At 32.2% G+C, this 27810-nt stretch overlaps 4 protein-coding genes across 10 annotated transcripts in view; 1 reads left to right on the top strand and 3 right to left on the bottom strand.

Moving 5' to 3' along the window:
- Positions 1 to 16555, top strand: part of LOC123006935 (tolloid-like protein 2) — a 61205-nt gene extending 44650 nt beyond the window's left edge. For 2 of the 5 annotated variants that reach the window (XM_044401880.1, XM_044401879.1), the window contains 9 exons: positions 1604 to 1811; positions 1862 to 2070; positions 2369 to 2597; positions 5509 to 5705; positions 5760 to 5988; positions 6040 to 6443; positions 8548 to 8677; positions 8726 to 8907; positions 11254 to 16555. In XM_044401880.1, coding sequence (XP_044257815.1) covers positions 1604 to 1811; positions 1862 to 2070; positions 2369 to 2597; positions 5509 to 5705; positions 5760 to 5988; positions 6040 to 6443; positions 8548 to 8677; positions 8726 to 8907; positions 11254 to 11486 — 2021 coding nt within the window. In that variant the 3' untranslated portion in view covers positions 11487 to 16555. Of the gene's footprint in view, positions 1 to 1603; positions 1812 to 1861; positions 2071 to 2368; positions 2598 to 5508; positions 5706 to 5759; positions 5989 to 6039; positions 6444 to 8547; positions 8678 to 8725; positions 8940 to 11021; positions 11137 to 11253 lie in introns of all 5 variants that reach the window. The other 3 variants (XM_044401881.1, XM_044401883.1, XM_044401882.1) reach the window with 3 other exon arrangements.
- A 65-nt stretch (positions 16556 to 16620) lies between these two features.
- LOC123006936 lies at positions 16621 to 18286 on the bottom strand. The gene is made up of 6 exons (XM_044401884.1): positions 18197 to 18286; positions 17682 to 17801; positions 17398 to 17631; positions 17210 to 17348; positions 17003 to 17160; positions 16621 to 16952 (listed from the first exon to the last, which is right to left on the bottom strand). Exons 2-6 carry the CDS (start codon positions 17796 to 17798, stop codon positions 16719 to 16721), a joined length of 882 nt encoding a protein of 293 aa, XP_044257819.1. The 5' UTR covers positions 17799 to 17801; positions 18197 to 18286; the 3' UTR covers positions 16621 to 16718.
- A 2318-nt stretch (positions 18287 to 20604) lies between these two features.
- Positions 20605 to 22693, bottom strand: LOC123006937. The gene is made up of 6 exons (XM_044401885.1): positions 22602 to 22693; positions 21726 to 21845; positions 21442 to 21675; positions 21254 to 21392; positions 21047 to 21204; positions 20605 to 20996 (listed from the first exon to the last, which is right to left on the bottom strand). Exons 2-6 carry the CDS (start codon positions 21840 to 21842, stop codon positions 20763 to 20765), a joined length of 882 nt encoding a protein of 293 aa, XP_044257820.1. The 5' UTR covers positions 21843 to 21845; positions 22602 to 22693; the 3' UTR covers positions 20605 to 20762.
- A 3263-nt stretch (positions 22694 to 25956) lies between these two features.
- Positions 25957 to 27810, bottom strand: part of LOC123006900 — a 2419-nt gene continuing 565 nt past the window's right edge. The window contains exons 1-6 of one of the 3 annotated variants that reach the window (XM_044401810.1): positions 27539 to 27646; positions 27012 to 27131; positions 26728 to 26961; positions 26542 to 26677; positions 26335 to 26492; positions 25957 to 26284 (exon numbers count right to left, since the gene is read on the bottom strand). In XM_044401810.1, coding sequence (XP_044257745.1) covers positions 26051 to 26284; positions 26335 to 26492; positions 26542 to 26677; positions 26728 to 26961; positions 27012 to 27128 — 879 coding nt within the window. In that variant the 5' untranslated portion in view covers positions 27129 to 27131; positions 27539 to 27646 and the 3' untranslated portion in view covers positions 25957 to 26050. Of the gene's footprint in view, positions 26285 to 26334; positions 26493 to 26541; positions 26678 to 26727; positions 26962 to 27011; positions 27132 to 27533; positions 27647 to 27810 lie in introns of those variants that run through there. The other 2 variants (XM_044401811.1, XM_044401809.1) reach the window with 2 other exon arrangements.

Below are 27810 nucleotides of genomic sequence, written 5' to 3'. Positions count from 1 at the left end.
GTATTTTTTTTTTCATCATCACCATCGTGTAGAGCATCTCTTTATTAGCTACAATCCAAAAATTTTAAAAAATATACTGAGTAGTTTTCAAAATATGATTTTTTGAAGTTAAGGTTTGCAAATCATACAACACACCATTTCGGAGAAATGCATGTTAATCTTACTTAAAATTCCATTTTTATAAAAGTATTTGTTTTAAGACTACTTCTTTTGCTTGAAAATGATCAATTCCACCTTCTTTGTTCTAATTAGAATAAACAAAAACTGTTTGTTTACTTAAAACAAAGAGTACCTGCGTACTAATTAAAGCAAATAAAGAGTTTCTGTGTTCTAAAAATGACCACTGATCACTGAGCAAAGAGGATCTAGAAGTTTAAGGCACCAGTCTTAAATATAAGAGCAAATCTTTTTCAAATCAAATCAATTTCCATTCAGATTCCGACTTGTTCACTTTGTTCTAGCTTTCTAAACTTTTTTTTGAAAATGTTTTCAGCAAATGCTTTCTCATCACTTTAGGGTGATGTTAAATGAAATAAGTCATCTGATTTATTTTAATGGTACATTTTACGATCAAGCTTGTAGGTAGTAGTCGTTGTGATAACAGTTGCATATGAAGCAAAATAAATTAGGTGACTTATTGCATTCAACATTACTCGAAAGTGAAGAGAAATCATTTGCTGAGAACATTAAAAAAAAGGTCAGAAAGCTAGAACAAAGTGAACAAGTCGAAATTTGAATGGAAAGCGATTTGATTTGAAAAAGATTTGCCTTAAAATTAAGGCTAGTGCCTTAAACTTCTAGATCCTCTTTGCTGAGTGATCAGTGCTCATTTTTAGAAGAAACTCTTTATTTGCTTTAATTAGTACGCAAGTACACTTTGTTTGTTTTAAGTAAACAAACAGTTTTTGTTTATTCTAATTAGAACAAAGAAGGTGCAATTGATCATTTTCAAGCAAAAGAAGAGTCTTAAAACAAATACTTTTATTAAAATACAATTTTAAGTAATATTAACATTTCTTTTATATGGCGCAATGTTTGATTAGCAAACTTTAACTTCAAAAAATCATATCTTGAAAACTGCTTGGTACATTATTTAAAAAATTTGAATTGCAACTAATAAAGAGATGCTCTACACGATAGTAACGATGAAAAAAATTTACTAGTAGGGTTTTTCTTAAATTATTTCGAATTACTTCAAACTTCTTCAAACATTGTTAGAAGAAAAGTTCGTCAATATTAAATTTTAAATTGCATATCATTCATTCAGTTTTTATTTGAAGGAAATCGGCCTAATAGCTATTGAGTAATAATTTTTTAAAGTTAAAGTATTTTAAATTAATTTAAATTGGAAAAAAATTATTTAGTTCAAAGTGTGTGGACTTTTTGATTTTTTTTGCGCATTTGATTTGTCTAACCGAGACGAACAAAATGATATTTAATTTGTCAAGTTGTCACGACATGACTTTTTTTTGTCGCCCTGTGTATTCATTCGTTGATTGAAAATTACAGTAATTATTAACACTCATTTAGCACTTGTTTAAACTAATTAAAATTTTACTTGACATACTTAATAGATGTGTTTTAGTAAAAAAATATTTTTTAGCGGAATACGAGGTGGGTATTCCGGTAGCGGGCAGTCCGTGCAGTTTCCTGGTGAAGGGCGGAGTGAAGCCTTCGGGAGTGATTTTGTCGCCTACTTATCCAGGCGCCTACCCCAAGGCTCTTTTTTGTAGCTATCAGTTCCTCGGAGTGCCTGGTCAGCGGATCCGTTTGGAATTCCGAGATTTCGATCTCTTCTTCGGGGGTCCTCAGTAAGTCACTTTTACGGTCCCTAATACCTTTTTAACCAGTTTTTTTGCAGTTGTCCGTTCGATTACGTAAAGGTGTACGACGGTCAGGACAACAGTTCGGCTGTAATAGGCACTTACTGCGGTCAGCAGCGCAATCTCGTCATCTACTCGTCCGAGTCTTCTCTTCTAGTTACGTTCGTCACCCTCCCACGCACTGCCAATACTCAGAATAGAGGCTTTAAGGGCATCTTTGAGTTTTCAAACTCTTTTACCAAATTAGGTTTGTATAAAATAAAGAAACGACGGAATTTTCACCTACTTTGCGGGCTAGTTTACCATGAAAAATGAGCATGAAATAATGATCCGCTTCCAAATCTCCGTATGATATTCAAATCTAGAGACCCGGAATTTACATTTAAATCCGGCAAATTTTTCTACTTCGCGAACCCTAATCCAATACAATATAGATGACAGTCGTAACTGCGTTATTATGCCACTTTACGCATTTTGATCGCTTCTTTATGTATGATGATACTAAATTAGTTCAAGTTGAGTTAAAACGTTGCTTCTTTTTTCAGACTTTATAAGTAAGAACGACGGTGAACATATACGAGGCACCGAGTGCGACCAGAAAATTTTGAGCAAAAAGGAATCCAGCGGGTTCGTGTTCAGTCCTAACTACCCGTTTCCATACATGCCCAAACTGGTCTGTCGTTACTTCATCTACGGCATGCAGGATTCACAACATCTGGAACGAGTCAGACTCGAGTTCGTGATGTTCGAAATACCGAAAGGACCTAAAGGAGAGTAAGTGAGACGCGGTTTTACACAGATCGATCTGCACGAAACAATAACTGCCTCCCAATTTTTTCGATATAGGAATTTAGATGATACGATATTGGAAGAGAAGCACAATTTGAATTTGTAAATCTATGGAACATTTTTAGGAAAATGGAAAAGCTGTGATGATATTACATGAAAATTAATTATTTAATAACAGAAAAAAATTAGTCAGCTATTTAAAAATTGTGATTTTAAATATTATCGATTTCAACACTGTATTTTATTTTTTATTTTGTTCTATTTACTGTCCGTTGCGTAAAAAGCAATCTTGTCAACTTTTATATAAATGTTTAATTTTTTTAATTTAAAGATTTAACACATTTATTATTGAGTGCGAATAAGTACAATAAAATTATTACCTGTGTAGTTTATAAAATTATTAAAGTTTTTTTTTGTTTGGTTGTTTGTTTTCTTTACTGTTTGTATTTTTTACTTTTGAGTAATATAAAACAAATACAATTACTTTATTATCCCGGCGCATCCACCAAAAATATTTTTAAAGTTTTAGAATTTGCTGCCACAAAAAAATAACATTAAATATGAAAATTGAATATTAAATAAGTATCTTTTAGCAACAGAGTTTTTTAAACCTACACATAAAATAATTTTATTTAGATGTTTATACGAGTAGGTTTAATATAGGTACACTGTCGTTGAAAAATGCTTATTTAAGTACAACATTATCGACTCACCCAATGAAAACTATAGTAACTCATAATAACATTAGCCAACAAGCATTTTATGACTGAGAAGAAAACAGTTATTTTTTTGTTCAATTCTATGTGCAAAACTCAAAAATGATAAAGAAAATTCCATAGCACATCAAATTTTAAAGTTAGGCATTTTAAGATATCATATGTAAGTATGTTCGACAAAATCGCCGAAAAATGAAACACTTAAAATTCATTTTCTCCATTATCATTTAAAGTTTTTTCCCCCAAATTTGGGTGCCGTTAGTAACGAGCAAAGGGAAAGGTTCCACCAGGATATATTGGCGATGGAAAAGAGGTACCAAGGAAGATGGGATCCTGCTATGATGGGGGATACTGCTGGTTTCTAATAAGGAAAGTTAAAACACCCTACAAACGAAAGTTTGCTTTTGCAAAAAAACTCATCTACAACATATTTATTTATAATAGAATCTTATACATCTTTCAACATTGTTCTTGTTTAGTGAATAAATTAATTTCTTTCGATAAAATTTGAGAAAACTATTTTCCTGTAACTTAAAATCTGTACGTGATGGAGAATTTTTCTTATCAAATTCGTAATTAGGGACGTTAATGTACCTTGATACACGTGTCAATAAATCAATCACATTAAAAAAAAAATTGTTGGGTAGTGTAATTGGTTGTTGAGTTACGGCTTATGTAGGGCCCAAAATACAAAAATAATGACAAAAATTTTCTTTAAATAAACAATTATTTACCAAAATTTAGACCCTTAGCAATTTTTAATAATATTAAACAGTTCCTTGATTTTTTATTAACTATCAAAAATTCAATGCAATTTTTCTCAAAACTGTAATTTTTGAGTTACTATAGTTTTCGGTGGGAGAGTCGAATTTGTAATTTGCTGAATTTAAAATTTGGGTAACTAATAAATTTTCCAACTAATGAAATCGGAAAATCTAGGATTTACAAAGGTTGTGTTTTCGAATTATGTAGTTATTAACCAGTATTAAAAAAAATGACTTGCTTTTGCTTTTAATTTATTATCAGTTTTTATTTCTAATTTTTTTGCCACAGATACTGAATCGTTTTGTTATAGATAATCTTTATTAAAAATTATTCCAGAAATATAAAGTCATTATTAAGTGGGTTTATTTAATTGATTTATTAGTGATAGAAATAAACTATCAATTAAATTCTTTACACTTTTATTTTTGTATAAACTCATTATTGATATATCTATATAATCAACCTGCTGAATTAAAAAAAAACTACAAAAATAGGACTTTTAGTCACTATAAATTGTGTTTCTTTTCTTACAAAAACAATTTTTATTTGTTGAGTTCTGTTGTTAAAATAAGCTTTTATCACTGCAATGTTACAAATACTCCAAATATCTGATAATTGCCCAAACATTATGCATATGCTCAGTCTGGCAAACCATTCCCGGTGGTCTGAAAATCCGTCGGTTAATTGTCGGTTTATCGTTTGTTAAACTCGAGCCCCAGGTGTTCGCGAAGCTAGTTCGCTTTCCGAGTAATGTACGCTGATAATGGTGTGCCACTTCAACTATGCCAACATTGATTTCTTACTGGCGAGACACCGAGTTACGAGCTGCTCTCCTCCGATATTGCGATACGCTTTCAAGAGGAATGCGCTCGGATATCTGGTTTAATATTTAATATCGCACACACTAGGCTTCATATCTCATCATACTTTCCCATATCATAAACTTTTACATTTGAAAATCTACAACACATCCGACTTTGAGCAAGATCCGTTAACACATTAAAACCTCACAGGATACATTAAGGTGCTGTTGGAACTATCATAAATCCAATCAGAACCTTTATTGATTTTTTTGGCTTTTAGAAACTCGACGAATTGTTGCAAAATAGTCGTAACTGCTTTAACTGCCAAACGTAAAAAACCACAGGTGATTAAGGAAAAATATTGGGCAGAAGCTTTCTTAATGGCCACGTTTGATTAATGGACGCTCCTAAATAACATCCACTTTAGTTACCACTTGCTTTTCTAGATATTACGTGGTTTTCACCACTCAATTTGGGATTTGGGAGCGATTTATTGGCTTCTTTCTGTACAGTTATCACACCGCCGCAAGGCCTTATTCACGTCCAATTCTATTTCTTTTTCTCATCTAAATAAAATAAAGTTGTAGTGTCACAAATATTTTACTGTTGCAGCTGCTCAGACGGTTATCTAAAAATCTACCTAAAAGGTCAAGAGACGACAGATTCGTACGACAAATTTGATTATGAAATGTGCGGCGACGTGAGCAAACCTTCACTGGTGGTATCTGATGGTCCTCGACTTGTTATGGTTTTCAGTAGTGGGGAACTCATGGGTCGAGGCTTTAAAGCAAACTACACTTTTGAGACTGGTACTTTTTTGTTTTGCTCATTTTTTTAAATGTTGATTTAATTTTTAAAAATAGAATATCGAATTCCTGGAACGGCTGCCCCCGATGGCAGCTGCACGTTTACATACCGCAGCGTTAGCAAGAAGAAGGGTGAATTCAACTCGCCCCGATACCCCTCCAATTACCCCAGTGACACCAACTGTACCTATTCGTTTTTGGGTACCAATAACGAACAGGTGACTCTAGTTTTTGATAATTTCAAAGTTCGTGCCGACTCTGCGAATTCTACGACTGGCTCCTATGGGTAAAAAAACTCGTCAAATTCAGTGCTACCAACACAAAATTCGATTTTTAGAGCATACGTATGCCAAGAAGACTGGTTAGAAGTGTACAACATTTACCGAGACGGCACGGAGAAAATCGTAGGACGGTACTGCGGAATGACTGCTCCAGGTCCCATAGAGTCAAACCGCGGTGCCATGGGTCTGAAGATAATTCTGCATGCGGATTCGGAAGGCGTTTACAGTGGATTTAAAGCGCGGTATAGTTTTGAAACGGCGAAATCTATATTCGGAGATTGTGGGGGAAATGTGAGTAATTTGGATTCGGGGGTCATCACGAGTCCCAAGTTTCCTGGAGATTACGACGGCCCTACGAAGGGCTTATCGTCGAAAAGCTGCAATTGGTATGTCAGCGTCAGGCCCGGGTACAAAATTATGCTCAATTTCGAGAGGTTTGCCGTCGAAGGAGACCCCGTAGGTAAGCATAATAATTAGAATCACTTTTGTAACAAAATTTAACTATTAAAAGTAAACAAAATATAAAATTTATCACCAATGAATCACTTTTAATGCAAGTTGCTAATAACTATTTGAAAAAATAAGACAAAGTATTTGCAAGTAGTTAACATTGAGGTCGACTGCACTGCCAAAGTATGCAAGACAAATCTTCCCATTATCTTTTAAATATAGCATGGTATTTTCATGAAAAAAAATATTGGCATTAAATTGAAAAAACACAATTAGGTCATATGTAGTTGTTTTATCTGATTGTAAAATGTTTAAAATATGGAACTTGGCTAGACTTTGGGCCTATTCTGCCAAAATTAAAAATATTCAATACAATCTTTAGAATTTACTTTGACTAGGTACAACATACAGGATGTTCGGTCCAAGTCGCCGCGGCCGATAACACCTACTCTTACTTTTTTTTTTAAAACTAAATTTTTAAATAATACTACTCATTCCTCGTTTTCTTAGTAAATGCATCAAATTTTTTTGGCACATCCGGTGTAGCCGGAAATGCTACCTAATTCAGTTTTTCAAATGGAACACCTATGTTTTTTTGCTCGAAACAATAATAATTGGCATGAAGAAAAATACGGTAAACCACTATTTATTACATTTTACTTTACATAATGCACTCAGAAAACAATTAAAATTTTTGAATTTTATTGCAAATTTTGCAACATGGGCGGATTTTACCTACTTGTCAAGGTATTCATGCAAAAAGCAATATACTTGGATACCGTTTAATTATTGACAAAGCCTAATTTGTTGAGATCTTTAATAATGGATGATATTAATTACATACGACGAATTGGTAGATCATCAGCTTGAAGTGTTTTTCAGTGCAATAAAAATAGAGCGGAAGCTAAAAGACAGTATAGAGAAAAATATTCAAATAGAGTTTACCCAAATCGTTGGAAATTTAGTCGAATTGAAAAACAACTGAGACGAATAGGTTCGCTTCTTAAAAATAAAAAACCTGTGGTTCTTTGTGAAGAACAAGAATATAGAAATCTGAATGTTCTGTTATCAGTCGAAGAAAATCCAAGAGTTTCCATAAGAGAACTCGCTCTTCAACTGACAAATTAAATTTGTCAAACCAACAATTAAACTGTATCCAAGCATTTTTTTATTCACACCTTTCCTTTAAAATTGAAAATCAGGCTACGCGACCAATTTCCTTATAAAATTCTAAGATTTAAGATGTTTTTTGATTGGATTGTGTCACGCAAAATGTAATAAATAGTGGTTTACAGTATTTTTCAGGTCAATTATTATTTTTTGGAGGAAAAAAAGCATAGGTGTTCTATTTGAAAAACTAAATTTGGTAGCATTTCCGGCAACACCGGATGTGCTAAAAAAATTTAATACGTTTATTAAGAAAGAATAAATATTAATATTTAAATATTTACTTTTTGAAAAAAAGAAGTAAGTTTAGGTGTTATCAGCCTTGGACCGAACACTCTGTATACAAAAACGAAGTTGTATTTGTTTCAAAAGTTGTACAAATCTTAAGCTTGTTTTTATTATTTTTTAGTAAATGTTTTTTAACTCTCTTATTTTCGTTAATTCAGGCTGAAATAGTAAAGTTACAAATGCAAACTTTCTATTTCTTAAGTTTCTTGAAATTATTGCACATTGCAGAAAAAAATCTAATTTTGCTGACCGTGGCATTAGTAAAATTTGACAATTTCCGTCAAAACACGGAAACCAATTAGGTAATGCACTAAAGCTTTTTAAAGTTACGACTGCTGGTATAAACTATTCATATTGGTCGATGCAAAGGACGCGAAGTTGTTTGAGTTTGCTGTTAATAGTAAATGGGGAAGTTTGTTAAATTACGAGAGCTACGTTTGACGTTATTAGTTGCCGTCTTTACTAGTTCAAACAGTAATCTCAAGTGTTCAGCTCCATAAAAGACCACTTAAAAGACAAGTTGGAGAAGTGTTGCGGGGTTCAGCCAAATAGACTTTGTACTTGATAACCTCTTTATTCGTGCCGATGCTGACGACACACAAAAATCAAACGTGGTCTTAAATACCGAGAAAAATTGTTAGGAAAGTGTTCGCTTCTAGGGCGAGGATGTCCTGCAGCCGTTTTAAGACTTTGGACGGATTTATCAACTGCGCCCATTGAACTCTGCGGCGAGAAATCACCGGGAGATAAATGGCAATACCTTTCCACCTCAAATGCAGTTCGATTTAGGTACAGTTTTGCCATTTCTCTTCTTCAACTTTCATCCGTGTTTTGTAGTTTTGTAACGGCAGACAAGGCTGTAGGAGCACAGGGTTTTAAGATCGTTTGGACGGAGGTTCAAGAAGGACCGAGTTGTGAAGAGTTTCAATGTAAGAAAAGCGATTTCTGCATTCCGGACAAACTGAGGTGCAACATGGTCAACAACTGCGGAGCTGATGATAATTCTGATGAAGCCGACTGTGAGTGACGCAATGGTTACTATAATAATATGGTATCTTATTCCAAATTTGCATTATAAGCAAACAATTTTTCAGTAAAATCTATCCTACATGTCTATAGTAACACACCTATTCAGCATTTCTTTTGTTTTTTTTTCCGTTTGAGTTGCAAGAGGTCTCAACTTTAGACATATGTGACCTCAGTAGTGGTATTTGAATAGGTTTATTGCTGAGGACTGATACTGCATGGTTATTTTATGTTGAAAAATCAGGGTTGTGTTATAGGGAGTTCATTTCCTCTTTATTGTGTTGCTGTAAAATGTCTACACATCACAAAACACTTTTGGTTGCTTGGGGTGGACTAATTAGACAATTGAGATAACTAAAACATTAGTACAATAACAACCATTGACAAATCTGTTGGTAACAAACAGAAAAAAAATCCGAACATATAATAAGTAAAATTTAATAATTTTTTAAACAATGTCTAATTGTGTCCTGGCCGTTTTTCACTAAAGACTTTCATATTTATGTGACAGTACGAGTAGAATCAATAAATCTAATTATGTAGTAATATTAAATTAATGGGTTAGTTGCACATAATGATACTTCTTATTCTTACCATAATAACAGAAGCACATTTTATGTTTTTATTATGAGCAACCAATCTAATGTTAAAATCGGAGAACACGTGTCGTACTTGTATGTAATATAAATTTTAAAAAAATTTGAATTTACAAATATCTCAGCTGAACTTTAATAAACACACACCAAGACATTTTCATTGATTTATTTTGTAGTCTTATGACATAGGATTTTATAAAGTTTCTGTCAATCAATACCAAACTTTATTTACATAAAACTATAGCACTTTTGTCGACATTTTTGCAAAATTATATTTTGTATACAATAGTTATTTGTGTAACAAGGCTGCAAAATGTGCAAATGAATAAAAAGCGCATTCCTTTTGCAACAAACTTCGGAACAAGCTTCGGAATATTTTCTCTTGATTTTCTTATCAAGACATTTGACTTTAATTCAATTAAAAATCATGTCAAATTAGTGAAAATTGTATAGGTAGATTTTTATTTTTGAAACTGCAAAGAAATTTTCAACTTAAACTTACAAATATTAGTTGAAAAAATTGTTAGATTTCTGAAATTTTAGTATGATTTGAACATCAGTTGGAGAAAAATTTAAATTTCATACTTTTAAATTTTTATCGGTTACACATACAAAAAATATTGTACTAACTATGGCACAACCTTATGGTTTGCTGCAATTATGGATTTATGTGTCAGTTTTGGAGATCGATATGTCAAGTTTACCTTTAAGATACAAACGTCTTCTTTGATATTTTAATTCGTTTTGATACGTTTTAGTGTCTTACTTTATTTAGTATTTAGTGTAACAGGACCGAGTGTATTATGCCTTTAATGCGCTATTTGTGCTTTTATATCTATTTATATCTACTGATAGTGCAACTACTCGTATATGTTAACCGAGAATTAGGAATTGGGATATGATAACCCGTAGAAAAATAGTATACTATAATTACTATAACTTTATCCACGACTACTAAATATTTTTGTTGAAGCTTTTGTGTTGGAAAATTTTCTTACATTAAGTATGTTAAGAAACAGATATACGACACACACATTCGAAGTTGGTAATGGCTCTGTGTCGATGCTGGTTGCCAACCGCGAGTCCCAGATTCGAATCTGGTCAAGGAAAATTATTTTTTTTATTTTTTTTATATGTACAGAACTGAATTGAAAATATTTAGTGGTTTACACGATAAAATTTTAAAATCCAATAATTGTAGCAAAACAATATAATATTATAGCTAAATCAAGGAAGCTTCTGACAGCAGTGATTAATGAGAGTGATTAATGACTCATTAATCACTAGTGATTAATGGGTATTATTAAGATCGATCAAACAGACGTATAAGGGGTACATTATACAATAGTCGTGGATAAAATTATTAATTTTTTCTAGATGGCAAATTGAATTGATTGAGTCATAAAGTTCAGCTGAAATGCATTATTTTGAAAAGTTGAAGATTGTTGGTCACGTGTTTTCTTATATGTTGATATGTGAGCGAGTGGTGGCAGGTCGGTGTTGTTGTGCAGGTGAATCACGCGGGTCGCGTCCGCAAATCCTCCTGCCACCACTGTTCTTGGCGACGCTGCCGATGCTGTGGCTGGCGTGATGCCCTCCCGAACAGCATGCTTCTCTCACGCTCACGTGAGTCTCTCTTACTCTACTTTACGCTGGCTCATGTCACCCCATTTCGTGCATGCGTTCACCCCATTGTCGTAGTCCCTGTAGTGCAGCCCCAGACACGTTGGTCGATGTGCGCAGGCATGGTGGAGGCGCCCCAGGAGGACCACACTCTGGTGTACGTGTGCGCCATCGCCGCCATCCTGTTCGTGCTGGTGACGCTGTGCGTGCTGTGCCACCGGAAGCGGCGTCGGCGTCGGCGCGGCATCCACCGCCCCCTGCAGCTGCCCGTCCCGTCGGGCTCGTCCAGACGCCCCCCGCAGCACGTGTGCGAGGAGCTCGGCGAGCGCTACGCCAGCGTGGACAGTGTCTGATGGTGGCTTCAACTCCCGCGGGACCCGCACTCTTTCCTCATACGGTTACTGCCGCCGCCAGCAATACGCTCACTTTACAGGGTCACTCGGACGCCGAGTCTACGTTTTATCTAGTTATCTAACTGAAGGACTAACGAATGTTGGCCAAAAGTTGTTTGTTACTACATTCATGTTGTTCGGACGCGGCCTCGGCGAACTAGGGGTCGATACAATACACACGTTTTTGTATTTGATAAAGAGCTGCCCTTCGATGACATCGTCACGGCTGATAAACTAACAACTGATGATTTTACTGCAGTACTGGCAAGAGTCAAGAGTCATAAAGGTGAACAAGTACATATCTCTCATAAAATTATTACAATATTTCACCAAACATTAATTAACTTGTATAACATCCGAAATTAAACATTTACCTAAAAGAAAATTATTATTAATCAGCCTAGTGTCCAACACGCTTTATTATAAAATTCAAGATTGTTTCATTTTAAAAAGTATGAAGTTATGAAATAATAAAAATAATACAGTCAAAGATTAGCTTCTGGCAATAAATTTTTATGGAGACTCTTTGTTAATTATAATTTTTTTACAAACTAAGAAAAAACTTTGGTGGTCTAGCCGTCAGTAAACAAGCAAATTGAAAATTAAATCAGTTAAGAACAAATTTTTTTGTCATGAAAACAAGAATTTTCTAACGTATTATTAAATGTCTAAAATGAATTAAAGAAAAAAAGAATTAAACAAAAAAGTTTAATGTTTTTAAAAATATTTAAAGGTAAAGCGAATCCTCTGCAAAACTCTGAATTTTTGTAGATTTATGGACAAAAATAATTGTTAGTACTACTTTATTGTTTTTTTGAGAACTAGTTATAATCAATATCTGATCTTAAAGTAAAAATTTAAACTAATTTTATTAAATTGTTAAACAAATAAAACAAATGGTTAGAGACAATTATAAAGCACCATGTTTAAGCAACCCATGTTAAGCTCTAGTGCAATCGTGTTTAAATTTGTTATTTTATTACGGCAATAATCATGGGTTAAGGAAAACGCAACAACAATTATTTTTGTTGCATTTTGTTGTGAAAGAATTGACTTTAAATTTCGTCCTTTTTTTAGGTAAAATTATTTACAAGAAACGTAAAGATCGTAAAATGTTTAATTAAATTTTATTATCATAAAATATGTATTAACATTTTTTTACCTAAATCTGTTTAAAGAAAAAGTACTTTATGATGAATAAAACTAATTTGCATTTTTGAATAGCATAAAGAAAGTATTTACATTAGGATGGTTTGAATAAATGTTAGTATACATATCTAGTTACTCTAGATTACGTTTAGTTAAGTCATTACTATATGGTTTTTTTTTTTTTAACTATTATCTAGACTTATACAGTGAACTTCATTAATTTGTTAGAAATTATTTTTTAATATTTTTGTCAGTACTGCCTAATTAAATTTGTTTCACTTATTGAAATTAAAAATGTAACATATTCCATCCAGCCCAATCTTAGACTTAAATTTTAAAACTTATTTTAGAGTAATAAACATTATCAACATCAAAACGTGATTTTTTTTATTTGTAAACAGCTGTACATATGTTTACATCGCTAAAATAAAGCAAGTAACTTAATGACAAAAATAATTCTCATATGTAGGTACTCGTATATCTATAAAATTACTATTAATATACCAAATAAGTATTTAAAATAAGATAATAAGAAAATGTGGCTGTGAATTTTTTTACTACATAACTTGCATCTAGTTAACTCGTTAACTAGAACGTAACTTTTAATCCAAAACATCAAAATAGTGTTAATTTTTATGATACAATAGTTTATTGAAATAAAATTAATTGCCGCAAGTTTTCTAAATTTAAAACACTTAAAGTATTTTTTTCTTAAAAGACATAAAAACTACAACTTGATCTTAGTTTGTCGATTTAATCACTAAAAATAAATACGAAATATTAGAACTGCTAATACAGATTTAAATAATAACATTCACTTACAGATGTTTACAGCTGTTTCAAATAAAAATGCTTTTCAGTGGATAAATATACAAGATGGTTTGTTCAATGTGTTTTGTCAAAATGCGAATAAGACAATAACAATTTTTTTTTTGACGATGCCATTGCAGGGCCGGCTTCAGTTGTTGGTTGGACAATCACTAAGCTCAGTATTGCTGACGGCTGGCCGGCAAACCGAACGGCCTCGGCAACCTGTGGAGTCAATAAACTGTGAAGAAAAAAAAAACAACACTCACTACACAAACCCACCCCGAAGATATTTTTTAACAATGTCGATAATCCAATATTTAAACAATAATAGTAATTAAAGAAAATCACGTGGTTTAATAAAGTATAAAAAAGTATATAAATGTTAGTGCGATGTATACGCAAGACGTAGTTAAAATGAGTTAATGTTCGTGAACTACGTGTTGGTGACGAAGGAATGCATCAGTTTGGAAACAAGCTAAACCTATAGAGACCTCATTTAATCGAAACAAAACGCAAAATGATCATCTATTTTGTACGTCGATAGGTTTTACGTTGATCACAAGTTCGATATTTATATAATATACATTTGCAATAATAGATAGTTTTGCACTAATTCGCACAAACAGAGCTATTGAACTATCGACGTTCAAATTGTTATAAACAAAAAATATAATGAAAACAGGTGCTCTAGATTTTATTTTTACAACGAATATCCATCTTCCTGGCGCGTAGATCTACAAGATGGCGACGTAGGATTCAGTGCGTGTGTCTGCGACAACTACTGCCGTGTTAGATCATTATTTGCTTTACGACACTCGGGGACTTACCCGGGCCTATAATTGTTCACATGTTGTTATTTATAATCCAGAGACTGAGGGTTAGTGTCACGCAAGACCGTGTGCCAGACACTCGTGCAATTAGTTATTATTATAATCTAATACATATTACTGACGAATTGTACGCACTTTATTTCATGATGTCTTTCGAAAACAATACTTTGATGTAGCTATATTGTATTAATATGTATTCAGAATATGCTCAGTTAAATTGGGTCTGACTTATTTATTAGACGTTCCTCTATTCGATTTATTAGTACTATCGAACCGACCCATCTACCGGTTAAAAATTTGCAACCATCTACCGGTACCCAACGACTGTCTCAAAATTTAAGGCCGATAAATCTACTTGTTTTGCGAGGCGGTAGATGGCGTGCGTTAACTCGATTTGTTTTGTAAAGTATGTAATTCTATTGGCGTTATTTGTAAGTTATTTCTATTATTGGGCTTCCTACAGACTTGTTCAAAAGTTCAAGTCTCGTTCGTATCCAGTCTACCATTAGTGCAAGCTGCTGCACAAAGACCGTCATCTGCAACACTACAACGATTGGAAGTCATTGGTAATTTAACTGAGTATACACTACTTGAGAAACATTTTGGTGTACCCTTTCGTGTCCGTGATTTGTTAAAATAACTGTATAATCACACCACACACCAATCATAGCTTGTAAGGTCTCAAAGAAGTCGAACTATTTTTTTAGGTACCAAAATGTTTCTAACTATTGAGTGTAAAAAAGTATAACATTTTCATTGTGTTTGATTGGCATTGCAGAAAACGTTGTACTAAAAACTAGTTAAACATAGTCGTCTGGGCTGACGTAAAACATGATTGTAAAAAATATATGTAAAATAAATAAAATCGCCGGAAACAACACAGTGATTGTTAATCTAAACTATTGTTGTGTTTACGTTTCTCTAATAAACATTTTGTTTGTCCAATTCAAGTTTTTTTTTTAATTTTGTTGTCGACTCTATACAATGTAAAGTAAAAGCAGAACACCAAGTAGAAGTACTGATGATTTGCTCCAAACACTGTAATTGTCTTCCCAAACGGTCATTGTGTTTTTTCGCAAATAAATAATCTGTATTTTAGGATAGCTTAACGAATTATCCTAATACTGCAACGTTGTCCGTTTGCCTTTTGTTTTTCAAACATCCTGGTAAGCTGTGTCCTTTTTAAGAGTCTTGCGTAAAACTTGTTTCTCCCTAGAGGGCGCTCATTGTCAGTGACAGGTCACAGCTTACTGGGACCGTCCTTCTGTAAAGAAAGTAGTGGGTTTGGTTGGTTGCAGTAGCGTATGCACTCAGTCTAAGTAGGCCTCGGCCAACACATTGTTACTTAGGATAAATCATTATTTTTAAATATTATCCACTCGCGATAGATATTAAATATTGTATGTATGTATTCATACATATGCAGTTGCCAAGTGACGGTGTTAGGTAATTTAGTCACTGTCATTTACATATAATCACTCACATCAGCCAACTGTCAAACAACAAGTCTCTATTTGCCTTAATTGATGTAGGGAGGGGGAAAATTACACTCTCCCTACTTTTGACATTCTGTTTCATAGGATTGGGAGAGCTATTCTTTGGCAGTTGACCCAACTGAGCACTGCGCGGCTTCCATACTACCCACACCTGCAACTGCGTACGCGCACTTTGTTATACCGAGTTGTAGAGACTCTAGGACAACCGTCAAAGACACAAATCGGCTTCAATCAGTTGAAACGTTCCGAAAATTTTTCATGTAACATCCAAACCGAGGCCGAATCGTGTCTCTGGTGGACAACAAACACTGCTTAACTAATAGTTTTCGGATCAGGAGAGTGATTGTTGCTTTTTGTTTATTTTTTGAAAACCTCCGATCCGAAAATTGTTTCTTATTCAGGAACGACAAATACACAGTGATTGTATTTCGAATTCTCATCTCCATCAATATGTTATTTGTTAAATTAAAAAAGCTGTTAAGTACTGTTAAGTATAAGGATAAGAGGAGGTCGCATTTTCTGTAACATAATGTATCAAAATGCTCACAGCGACTAGGCTCGACTAAATAAAGAGTATTCCACTGTAAACCTACTCCTTTTTTCACACAGGGCATTATAGACTTTAATTAAAATATAGTCTTTTGCTCGAAATAGACCAGTTTCAAGCAAGGGACTTGGCTCAACACTTGTTTTATAAGGAAATGAGTTTTACGCAATATCTCGTTGATCTAATTAAAAACAGAAAATGTTACTCAGTGTTTCATCTACCTTCACAAACATTACACTCCTTACAAAAACAAAATCTACACGTTAATTGATTAAATTTTATTCATTAATATAACTACAAAAAAACACTTAACAAATACTCTGAAATTACAGAAACAACATCAAAATTAATAATACAAAAATTAAAGATCGAGACGAGCAATATGGCCGTCACCTCCAGCAGCATAGATTTGGTCTTTATCACCGTAAACCATTGTGTTGACAATAAAATCAATATTGCAGGAACCATCAGCTTTAAGAGAATCATTCGCGACTTTCCACTGCTTTACTACTTTATCCCAACCTGCTGTAAATAACCATAAGTTACCATCCCAATTTACTGCAGTTGCACCATTGATAATCATATCGTGGGCTTTCTGTAAACACATTTTATGGAATTTGGCAGCTTTTTGTGCCATAAACTTACAGCAACTTTTGCAATTTCTCTAAAGTGTTGTTGCTCGTCAATCTGATTTACAATAATGTCTTTTCCATCTCGACTCATAAAAATGGCTTTGTTGTCAACTAATGCTAATGGACCTCGTCCCATAATTGTGGCCTTTATTCCAAATTGCGGTTTTTCTCCTAAAATTACACTTTGGCAATTTATTTTACAATTAAATGTGAGATAAACCTTGTAAATTCAGATCAGTGACAATCACATCGTTGTCTTTCGATGCAAACATGAGATTATCTTTGATGGCCAAGTCTTTAACCGGAATTGCCACATTGATTGATCCATAGAACTTCTCGCTGTTCTTGTACATTCTTACCTAAAAATACTCTACTAAGCTACTTTTAGCAAATGGCTAAATTCAGTACATTGCCTTGGTCGTCGCCAATATACAAGACTCCCTTATCGTATTTAACCTTCCAGAATTCAACTTCTTTGTCTTCAAGAAAAACCTTTTTCTCTCCGAGGGTCTCGAGTTCCCAACTTTTGACCGTACCATCATTTGAACAAGAGTAAATAGCATTATCGTCAATTGTAATTGAAAAAATAGAGCATGGATGAGCTTGCACTTCTTTGAGAAACTTCAAATCAGGAGCCCACATCTAAAAAATATTCGTTTAGATTTTTTCCAATTATTTTTTGGGTTCTTTACTTTGATCTTGCCATCGTCACCAGCAGAGTAGAGTTTCCCTTTATGGTAGATTAATTGATTGACATCAAATTCGTGTTTGTCAGCGTCGTCAGCTCGAGTGGCAACGTGCAAAGGCATTTTCTGAAGATTGTTTTGAAAATAAATTTATTATTTTTAGATGTTTATGTAATCAGAAAAAAATAAAATAGTCAAAGAAACCTGGAAATGGTTTTGGAGTACGTAAATAAAATTATTTTGGAATTATTGAAACTCAGTGATGGAGTTATTTTATAAACAATTTATAAAGAGCAAATCTAAAAATATACAGTTTTAAGTAGATAACATTATTTTGAAATTTTGTCTGAAACTAACAATATTTGCAATAATAATACATATTTAATACAAAGTTATACATTAAATTAAAAAAAAACATAACATTTTTAACCTGCCTAGAAAATTCCGGAATGTATATAAATTTCCTACATATTTCTCTGTAAATTAATAAAAACGGACAGTAAGTAAATGTTAAAACTTACAATATCGTTCCGTGACCACAGACACTCTCTCAGTAGGTACTTGAGGCCTAGTTGACTTCCTTTCAAACTCTACCTTAGTTTTATACTCACTTCCAGATTAATATAGACTGCGTGCTGCGTTTTTCTATTTTTAAACATTTAATACCATTGCTAATGAAAATTCTAAGTCTGAATATCCTAACGTACTGAAATTCTAATTGTTAAAGAGTAATAGGCTTTAATGGAAATTTAATGCATTTTGGTAGTAAAATATTGTTAATTAAATAATATTTTCTCTAGAAAAAAATTCTTCTACTTATTTAAATTTTGCTTTAGACTTTTATTTACTTAGAATGTGTTTGTAAAAATATTAAAGAATAAACTACAAAACGGGTGTCCCATCTCAATCGCCAACATAGGGATTTAACATGGTACTATTTATTTTTGCTAATTCCTGCTCACCAATACAACCTACAAGTAAGCTGATGTTACTTGTCGAAAGATAAAATTATTTCGTTTCAAATGTGGTCATAACGTATTTGATTTTCTTTATTACTTAATGCTTTTTGTTATTTTTAATAAAAAACAATTAAATTTTTTATTACTTACATGACTGTTTATTTTATTATCAAAGAAATTGACAAAATACTGACAAAATCACAATCAACATTATTATTATATGTTCGAATTTGAGACCAGATACCCGGTATTCTCACAATAATTATATGTATTTTTTTAATGTAAATTAATAAAAAATAAACATTTCTTATTCTAAAAGGAATATTAATTACATATTTTTCTAAAAAATTCTAGAATAGTGTTTACTAGATCTGCTATTCTAAATTTACCAATCCTATTCTTACATATGCAACCAAATATATACGAGTAACTACTAATAAAGTAATAAAAAACCGAGTGTTCTTTATTCTTCTTAATATAATATTGACTATTCAATTCACCTCTTTTTTTTAATAAAATAGCAGATATTTACTTTCATATCCTAGTAACAGCAAATTCAAACGAATATTCCACTCGTGATAAAATATAGTAACTGGATATTCTACGAGAGGTCGCAGTGAACTTTATTTACAAGATAGCTATAAAATGAATTTTATCTAATTGCAATAAATATGATCATAAATTACCAATAGAAAATAAATTTTGTGCCAAAGTTACTCTACTTTTTTCAAAAACACATTTAAAGCATCGGCGCTTTGGTCGAAACACTCAGATTCAGACAATCAAGCATCAATTGTAGTTTTACAGACTGTTTCAGCACCATGGGGAAAATCCCAGAAATCGGTGTCAATTTGGTGTCAATGTGGTTGTAACTTGAAAACAATTTGAAAACAATATTATAATGGTTTATCTATTCGGGACTTATTAACGACTCGACTTAGCATATTTGAGTTATGTAAGTGAAATAGATGCCATGAAAGAAAGTAACAGAAAGAGTTTTTAAATTGATGTAATATCATATTTTAAAGAACGAACAAAAACGCTAATAAGTCTTGAAAGATGTACACAATTACCAAGGAAAAAGTCAAAAAATATAAAATACGCAACTAATTTCATTATTAAGTTGTTGTTTTTTTACTGTTTGTTTACTTTTAAGTAATACTAAATAAGAAAAATCACTGTAATCTCGGCGCATCCACCAAAAATATTTGCGAAGTTAAGAAATTTTAAATTTTAAACATTACAGCTGCCATAAGGAAAAAATAATATTATGCATTGTTATTTAACCACAACAACAACAACATTTGTAATTTGGTAAATTTAATAACTTTAAATTTATTTAATAACTAATGCATGTTCCAAGTAATGCAATCTAGTAATTATGTAGGTATTAAATTGTTGTAAAAAAATGACGATTCAAGACGTTAGTTAACTTCTGAAACTTTTTGTCAATAGACAAAAAGTTTCAGAAGTTAACTAACGTCTTGAATCGTCATGACAAAAATAATAATTTTTGTCATAGTTTGAGAAACTTATTAATTATTTATTTTAATTAAACTTAATGAATAAATATCTACATATTACACCAAACTACTGATAACACTCCCACATATCATTTCAGACAAAAGTATTTTCAGTTTTACCGCATCGTTAGCAAAAAGAAGAATAACTTCAACTCGCTCCGCTGCCCCTCTAGCTATCCCAGTGACACCGATGGCACCTATTTGTTATTGAGTACCAATATCGAGCAGGTGATTCTAGTTTTTGATAATTTCAAAGTTCCTACGAATTCTACGATTTGCTCCTATGGGTAGGCAACTCATCAAATTCAGTGCTACCTACACAAAATTATTTTTTCTGGAGAATACAAATACCAAAAAGACTTGTGTACAACATCTACCGAAACGGTAGGGAGAAAATCGTAAAACATTACTGCAAAATAACGGGTCTGAAGATAATTTTGCATGCGATTCGGCATAAGAAAATGAGTTTTGTTTACCTTGACACTTTACATACACACAATACACTCGTAAATTGATTAAATCTTATTCAGTAATGGAATTACAAAAAACACATATAAAATACTAAAAAATTGCAAAAACAACATTAAGGTTAATAATAAAAAAATTTAAAGATCGAGACGAGCAAGATGACCGTCACCTCCAGCAGCATAGATTTGGTCTTTATCACCATAAACCATTGTGTTGACAATAAAATCAATATTGCAGAAACCATCAGCTTTAAGAGAATCATTCGCGACCTTCCACTGCTTTATTACTTTATCCCAACCTGCTGTAAATAACCATGAGTTACCATCCCAATTAACTGCAGTAGCACCATTAACAATCATATCGTGGGCTCCCTGTAAACACATTTTTTAGAATTTAGTAGCTTTTTGTGCTAAAAACTTACAGCAATTTTTGCAAATAATTTTAAGTGTTGTTGTTCGTGAATCTTATTTACAATAATGTCTTTTCCATCCCGACTCATAAATATGACTTTGTTGTCAACCAATGCTAATGGACCTCGCCCCATGATTGTGGCCATTATTCCAAATTGCGGTTTTTCCCCTAAAATTACATGATGACAAATTATTTTACAATTAACTGTAGGTTCAACCTTGCAAATTCATGTTTGTGACAATAACATCGTTGTCTTTGGTTGTAAATATGACATTATCTTTGATGGCCAAGTCTTTAACCGGATTTGCCACATTGATCGACCCATAGAACATCCCGCTGTTTATGTACATCCTCACCTAAAAATACCTCACTAAGCTACTTTTACTAAATGTGTATGTTCAGTACATTGCCTTGGTTGTCGCCAATATACAAGATTCCTTTATCGTATTTTACTTTCCAAAATTCGACTTCTTTGTCTTCAAGAAAAACTTTTTTCTTTCTGAGAGTTTCGAGTTCCCAACTTTTGACCGTACCATCGTTTGAACAAGAGTAAATAGCATTGTCGTCAGCTGTAATTGACAAAATAGAGCAGGGATGAGCTTGCACTTCATTGAGAAACTTCAAATCAGGCGCCCACATCTAAAAAATATTAATTTAGATTTTTTTCAATTATTTTTGAATTTCTTTACTTTGATCTTGCCATCGTCACCAGCAGAGTAGAGTTTTCCTTTATGGTAGATTAATTGATTGACATCAAATTCGTGTTTATCAACGTCGTCGGCTCGAGTGGCAACGTGGAAAGGCATTTTCTGAAAATTGTTTTGAAAATAAATTAATTATTTTTAGATGTTAATTTAATCAGAAAAAAAGCAGTCAAAGGAAACTGGAAATGGTTTTGAGGTATACAGGGTGTCAATTTTGCAATCGGCAGTATCTCTAGAACTGAAAAAGTTATTGGCAATTATTCCAAACCGTTTCGGTGGTTTCTAGGGAGAATCAAAATGACATAGTAAGTGACGCACCTCCCCACCCATCCTTGAAGCCACAACCACCCCAAGCTAAAAATTTTAAATGGCACTACTCTACTTGTGAGACATCGTTGGAAAGCTCATAACAAAGGCTTTTCAAAAATGTCTACAACAGGCTGTTTGGTGAAGCCGTTTTCCAATTATTTAAAAACGAAGACTTTAATTTTGAATTTTTAAAAAAATATGTTCAAGGGTGGTTAGAGATGTCACTTACCATGCCATTTTGATTCTCCCTAGGAACCACCAAAACGATTTTAAGTGATTCTCAATAACATTTTCAGTTGTAGAGACATTGTGGTTCCAACTTTTAAAATTGACCCATTGTATAAATGAAAATATTTTGGAAGTAGGTAATGAAACTCAGTGATGGATTTATCTCATCAACAATTCACAAAGAACAAATTTAAAATTATACAGTTTTAAGTAGATAACATTATTTTGAAAATTTGTCTGAAATTAACAATATTTGTAATTTATGCCCGCTTTTGGGTACTTACAAACAAACTTATTTTCAAATTAAAATAAATGAAAACTTACAATATTGTTCAATGACCACACACGCTCCTTCAGTGCTTATGGCTTTGTTGACTTCTCTTTAAACTTTACCTTAGTTTTATAGTTACTCCAAGATTAATATAGACTGTGTGCTGCGTTTGTTCTATTTTTGAACAGTCAATACCAGTGCTAATACACTGACTAAGTGTAAATATCATAACTAACAAAAATTTTATTTGTTAAAGAGTAATTGTCCTTACAGGGTGGTTTCTTTTTTCCCGGCGAAAATTTATATATAGTTCAAACACGTGAAAATAATGTGGGTTGGCCCTATGAACAATTCTTCAAAATGCTTCTTTACCAGAGATAAATAGCGTCAAAATTTGTTTTCATTTTTTGATAATATATTCTAAACGGATAGAGTTATAGGAGCACCAAATTTACCATACACACTAGATGAGTAATGATAATGACTATTATTTTGTACCTAGTTCGGCGTAATCGTTAAATGTTACGTTTTGTTTTATTTTGTAACACAAGAAGTTTTGTTAGGCAAAAAGGTTGTGATTCCCAAAACATGTCAGCCAATTAAGCCGAAATCGGTACAAATGAAAAGACACCACTCATCTAATGCGCTTGCGAAATTTGGAACTAGTAGTTTTCTTCATTTAAGAAAACACGGGAACAAATTTTTAATTTTGTCGCCATTTATCTCTGGTAAACCATCGTTTTTAAACAATTGTGCATAGGACAAGCCCACATTATTTTCACGTGATCTAACTATTCCTGAATTTTCGCCGCTAAAAACTGAACCACCCTGTACAACTTCTATTGCATTTTACGAGTAAAAATTTCTTAATTAAATTATTTTTGTACAGGTACAACTTCATTGGAAAAAGAGGTACCTTGTGTTTATGTATTTATTAGGTATTTATAATTTACTCGTATTTAAGCAACATAAATGTTTAATAGTTATTTATGTTATACCAAAGGAATAAACAACTATCTATTTTAATCTCGAGAATGTAGGTAACAGACATTGTTGTTCGAGTGATTAACGATGTTTATTTCAGAGATTCATACAAAAACTTTCCTCTCAACAAACTAAGTTAATAATAACATAAAAAAATAATAAAGCTGTCAAATAATGTCAAATAATTTGCAAAATACCTCAATTGCAATTTTAAGAAAAATAATCGGTATTAATAAGGTTTATGTCAAAAAACACTAAAAAGATTCAATTCATTCAATTCCAGTTAATTTTAAGATTAAAAGTCGGTACTTCATTTACTTTATTTTTAAAGTGAGTAATAAAGTACCAGTCAGAAACAAGGGAATAAAGCGTTACTTCATTTTTTTTTGAGAAGAAAGTCTTTTCTTTTAAAAAAATTTAGATCTGTACAACCTATAAATAACAATGCGAATACAAAGTGTTAAAAAAAAGATTGTAAAAAATTTAAGAATGTAAAAGTATGGACCAAAATAAACAAAAACATGGGTCCGCAAAGTTTCGGAGATATCAAATGTTAAAATTAAAATTTGTACTAAAAGCTTTTCTTTTTTGTTTACACACAAATAAATGTGTCAAAAAACAAATAATTTTCGATATCTCCAAAACCGTTACTCTGAGGACCCATGTTTATTAAGACCTTTTTGTTTGTTTTGACCCATACCTTTTGAAATATTTGTTTTGGTCATACTATTACCTCCAAAAATATTTTACAATCTTTTTTTCACACCCTGTATATTATTTTTAATCTAAAATCTAAAATTGATAATATCAATATTAATTACAGAAGAAAAAAATTGTATTTGACATAAACTAAAATTTTTAAACAATCTTAATTTACAACAAGAAACAACTCTAGTCCGTAAGTAGTGAGTGTATTAATTAACTGTAGTTACAAATGCATAAATACAAATACAAATACAAATAGAAAAGCATTGTACTAAACGGTTTTTATCAATTTTTACAAAAGTCTTTTACGTATTTAGTTTTGTATTTGGACTCTTATTTATTAAGAACGTGTTTGTAGATATATTAAAAAGTAAACTAGATATACTTAGTACAATTATATGTATTTTTCTAATTTACAGTGCAAATTAATAAAAATAAGAAATATTTCTTATTCCAAAAGAGATATTAATGACGTTGTTATTAGAACTGCTATTCTAAATTTACCAATCTTATTCAACCAAATATTTACCTACTAATAAACAAACCTTGTGTTCATGAACTTTGAAAAAAATGCGAAGCTATATTTAACACTCCTGTAGCTATTTTGTGTACAATTCTTAAAACAATAACATGTTATGATGGAAAATACTGTGATGGGCCAAATTGGAGCACCTAATTTTATTGCAAAATATCGTAGAGAAGAAATTTTTCCAGAAATAAAATATCATATCAACGGTAATTAATTCACTTATCCATCCAAAGGTTACAAGTCAACCACCCTAACTAAGAGTTTCACCCCAATAAATCGTCTGGAACAAATTGATAAATAAACAAATCTACACTATCAAAAAAGTCAAATAATTATCTAGGGATTCCAAAATTATAAAAAGTCATAAACTGTCTGGGACTTTCTTTTAATTACAATTCCTAAAACTATTTAAGTATTCCAAGTAAACAGACACACTGATCATAATTATCAGGGAAAAGAGATACAAAAAGGCAACCGCGACTCTAAAGGGCAAAGGGGCCATCAGCATAAATAAGACCCAAAAATTTAATCAGAATTAATTCAGTCCTGATCTGGTCGAGTAACCGTGTAATATGTTCGAGATGTTTATACCGAAACCTCGCGCTTTCAGGCTGTTGAATGACTGATCTTTTCCTGGTACTGTTTCTCTTCTTGCATCTTGGTCTTGGGAGCTTTCTATCCTTCGCCATTTTTCGTTTTGCCTCCGCCACCCATAATAGACAATTAAAAATTGAATTGTATGCGAATACAATTAGATTTTATATCGGCCAAATGTTCTTTCTTTGAAAGAGCATGAGAAAAACGAATTTTAGTTTCGTCAAACTTAATGCATCCAAGCAAAATAAATAACAACTGTTTGTATTACGTCAGTTAAACAAATTTAATTTAGGAAGATTTTATGGCTCCCCTAATGAATCGCCTTGGTTTATTGTGTATCTTTAACAATCTATTTTTCATTTCATTAAACTGTGCTAAGTATGATTATCAAAATTTCCACGAGAAAATAAATTTTGTGTCAAAGTTCCGATCGAATTTTTTAAATACAGATTTAGATCATCGGCGCCGGCGCTTCGGTAGGAGCATTCCGATTCAGACAGTCAGTTCGAGACACACGAAAATGTTACTCAGTGAGTCAGTGTTTCATCTACCTTTACAAACAGTACACTCCTTACAAAAAAAAAAATTACACGTTAATTGATTAAATTTTATTCATTAATAATAATTCAAAAACACTCAACAAACACATAGAAATTACAAAAACATCAAAAATAACACAAAATAAATTTAAAGATCGAGACGAGCAATATGGCCGTCACTTCCAGCAGCATAGATTTGGTCTTTGTCACCATAAGCCATTGTGTTGACAATAAAATCAATATTGCAGGAACCATCAGCTTTAAGAGAATCATTCGCTATCTTCCACTTCTTTATTACTTTATCCCAACCTGCTGTAAATAACCAGGGGTTACCATCCCAATTTACTGCAATTGCACCATTGATAATCATATCGTGGGCTTTCTGTAAACACATTTTATGGAATTTGGCAGCTTTTTGTGCCAAAAACTTACAACAACTTTTGCAGTTTCTTTAAGGTGTTGTTGCTCGTCAATCTGATTTACAAGAATATCTTTTCCATCTCGACTCAGAAATATGACTTTGTTGTCAACCAATCCTAATGGACCTCGTCCCATGAGTGTGGCCTTTATTCCAAATTGAGGTTTTTCTTCTAAAATTACACTTTGGCAACTTATTTTACAATTAAATGTGAGATAAACCTTGCAAAATGAGATCAGTGACAATCACATCGTTGTCTTTCGATGCAAACATAAGATTATCTTTGATGGCTAAGTCTTTAACCGGAATTGCCACATTGATTGACCCATAAAACGTCTCGTTCTTGTACATTCTTACCTAAAAATACTCCACTAAGCTACTTTTACGCAAATGTGTATGTTCAGTACATTTCCTTGGTCGTCGCCAATATACAAGATTCCTTTATCGTATTTTACTTTCCAGAATTCTACTTCTTTATCTTCAAGAAAAACTGTTTTCTTTTTGAGGGTCTCGAGTTCCCAACTTTTGACCGTACCATCGTTTGAACAAGAGTAAATAGCATCACCGTCAGCTGTAATTGAATAAATAGAGCATGGATGAGCTTGCACTTCTTTGAGAAACTTCAAATCAGGAGCCCACATCTAAAAAATATTAGTTTATATTTTTTCCAATTATTTTTTGGTTTCTTTACTTTGATCTTGCCATCGTCACCAGCAGAGTAGAGTTTCCCTTTATGGTAGATTAATTGATTGACATCAAATTCGTGTTTGTCAACGTCGTCGGCTCGAGTTGCAACGTGGAAAGGCATTTTCTGAAAATTGTTTTGAAAATAAATTAATTTTTTTTAGATGTTAAATTAATCAGAAAAAATAAAACAGTCAAAGAAATCTGGCAATGTACGTAAATAAAATTATTTTGGAATTATTGAAACTCAGCGATGGAGTTATTTCATAAACAATTCACAAAGAATAAATCTAAAATTATACAGTTTTAAGTAGGTAACATTATTTTGAAAATTTGTCTGAAATTAACAATATTTGCAATAATAATAAATATTTAAAACAGAGTTATATGTACCTACATTAAATTTTAAAAAAATGTCAAATTTAGAAACATTTTTAACCTGTCTAGGAAATTCCAGAATGTACATAATAGATTTCCAACTTTTTTCTTTATAAATTAATAAAAAAATAACAGTAAGTAATTACTAAACCTTACAATATTGTTCACTGACCACACACACTCTTTCACTACTTGAGGCTTTGTTGACTTCACTTCAAACTTTACCTTAGTTTTATACTCACTTCAAGATTATTAATATAAACTGCGTGCTGCGTTTTTCTATTTTTGAACATTTAATACCAGTGCTAATGATAATTTTAAAGTGTGAATATTCTAACTTGATGAAATTCTATTTGTTAAAGTGTAATAGCCTTTAATGTAACTTTTAATGCATTTTGGAAATAAAAAAAAATTAATTAAAAACTAAT

This window comes from Tribolium madens, unplaced genomic scaffold (genome assembly GCF_015345945.1).
Source record: "Tribolium madens isolate multiple individuals breed KSU strain unplaced genomic scaffold, Tmad_KSU_1.1 Scaffold_3;HRSCAF=73;Tcas5.2_LG2, whole genome shotgun sequence".
NCBI classification, from domain to species: Eukaryota; Metazoa; Arthropoda; class Insecta; order Coleoptera; family Tenebrionidae; genus Tribolium; species Tribolium madens.
This window is presented reverse-complemented; position numbering and strand designations above follow the sequence as displayed.

What these genes read in the sequence shown, in the direction of transcription:
- LOC123006936 (XM_044401884.1), bottom strand. Translation starts at nt 17,798, where the DNA reads ATGCCTTTGCACGTTGCCACTCGAGCTGACGACGCTGACAAACACGAA. An exon ending in GTGACGATGGCAAGATCAAA is followed by an intron (nt 17,632 to 17,681) that starts GTAAAGAACCCA and finishes AATATTTTTTAG; the next exon opens with ATGTGGGCTCCTGATTTGAA. An exon ending in CACTGATCTGAATTTACAAG is followed by an intron (nt 17,161 to 17,209) that starts GTTTATCTCACA and finishes GTGTAATTTTAG; the next exon opens with GAGAAAAACCGCAATTTGGA.
- LOC123006937 (XM_044401885.1), bottom strand. Translation starts at nt 21,842, where the DNA reads ATGCCTTTCCACGTTGCCACTCGAGCCGACGACGTTGATAAACACGAA. An exon ending in TTGGCGACAACCAAGGCAAT is followed by an intron (nt 21,393 to 21,441) that starts GTACTGAACATA and finishes AGGTATTTTTAG; the next exon opens with GTGAGGATGTACATAAACAG. An exon ending in AATTATTTGCAAAAATTGCT is followed by an intron (nt 20,997 to 21,046) that starts GTAAGTTTTTAG and finishes ATGTGTTTACAG; the next exon opens with GGAGCCCACGATATGATTGT.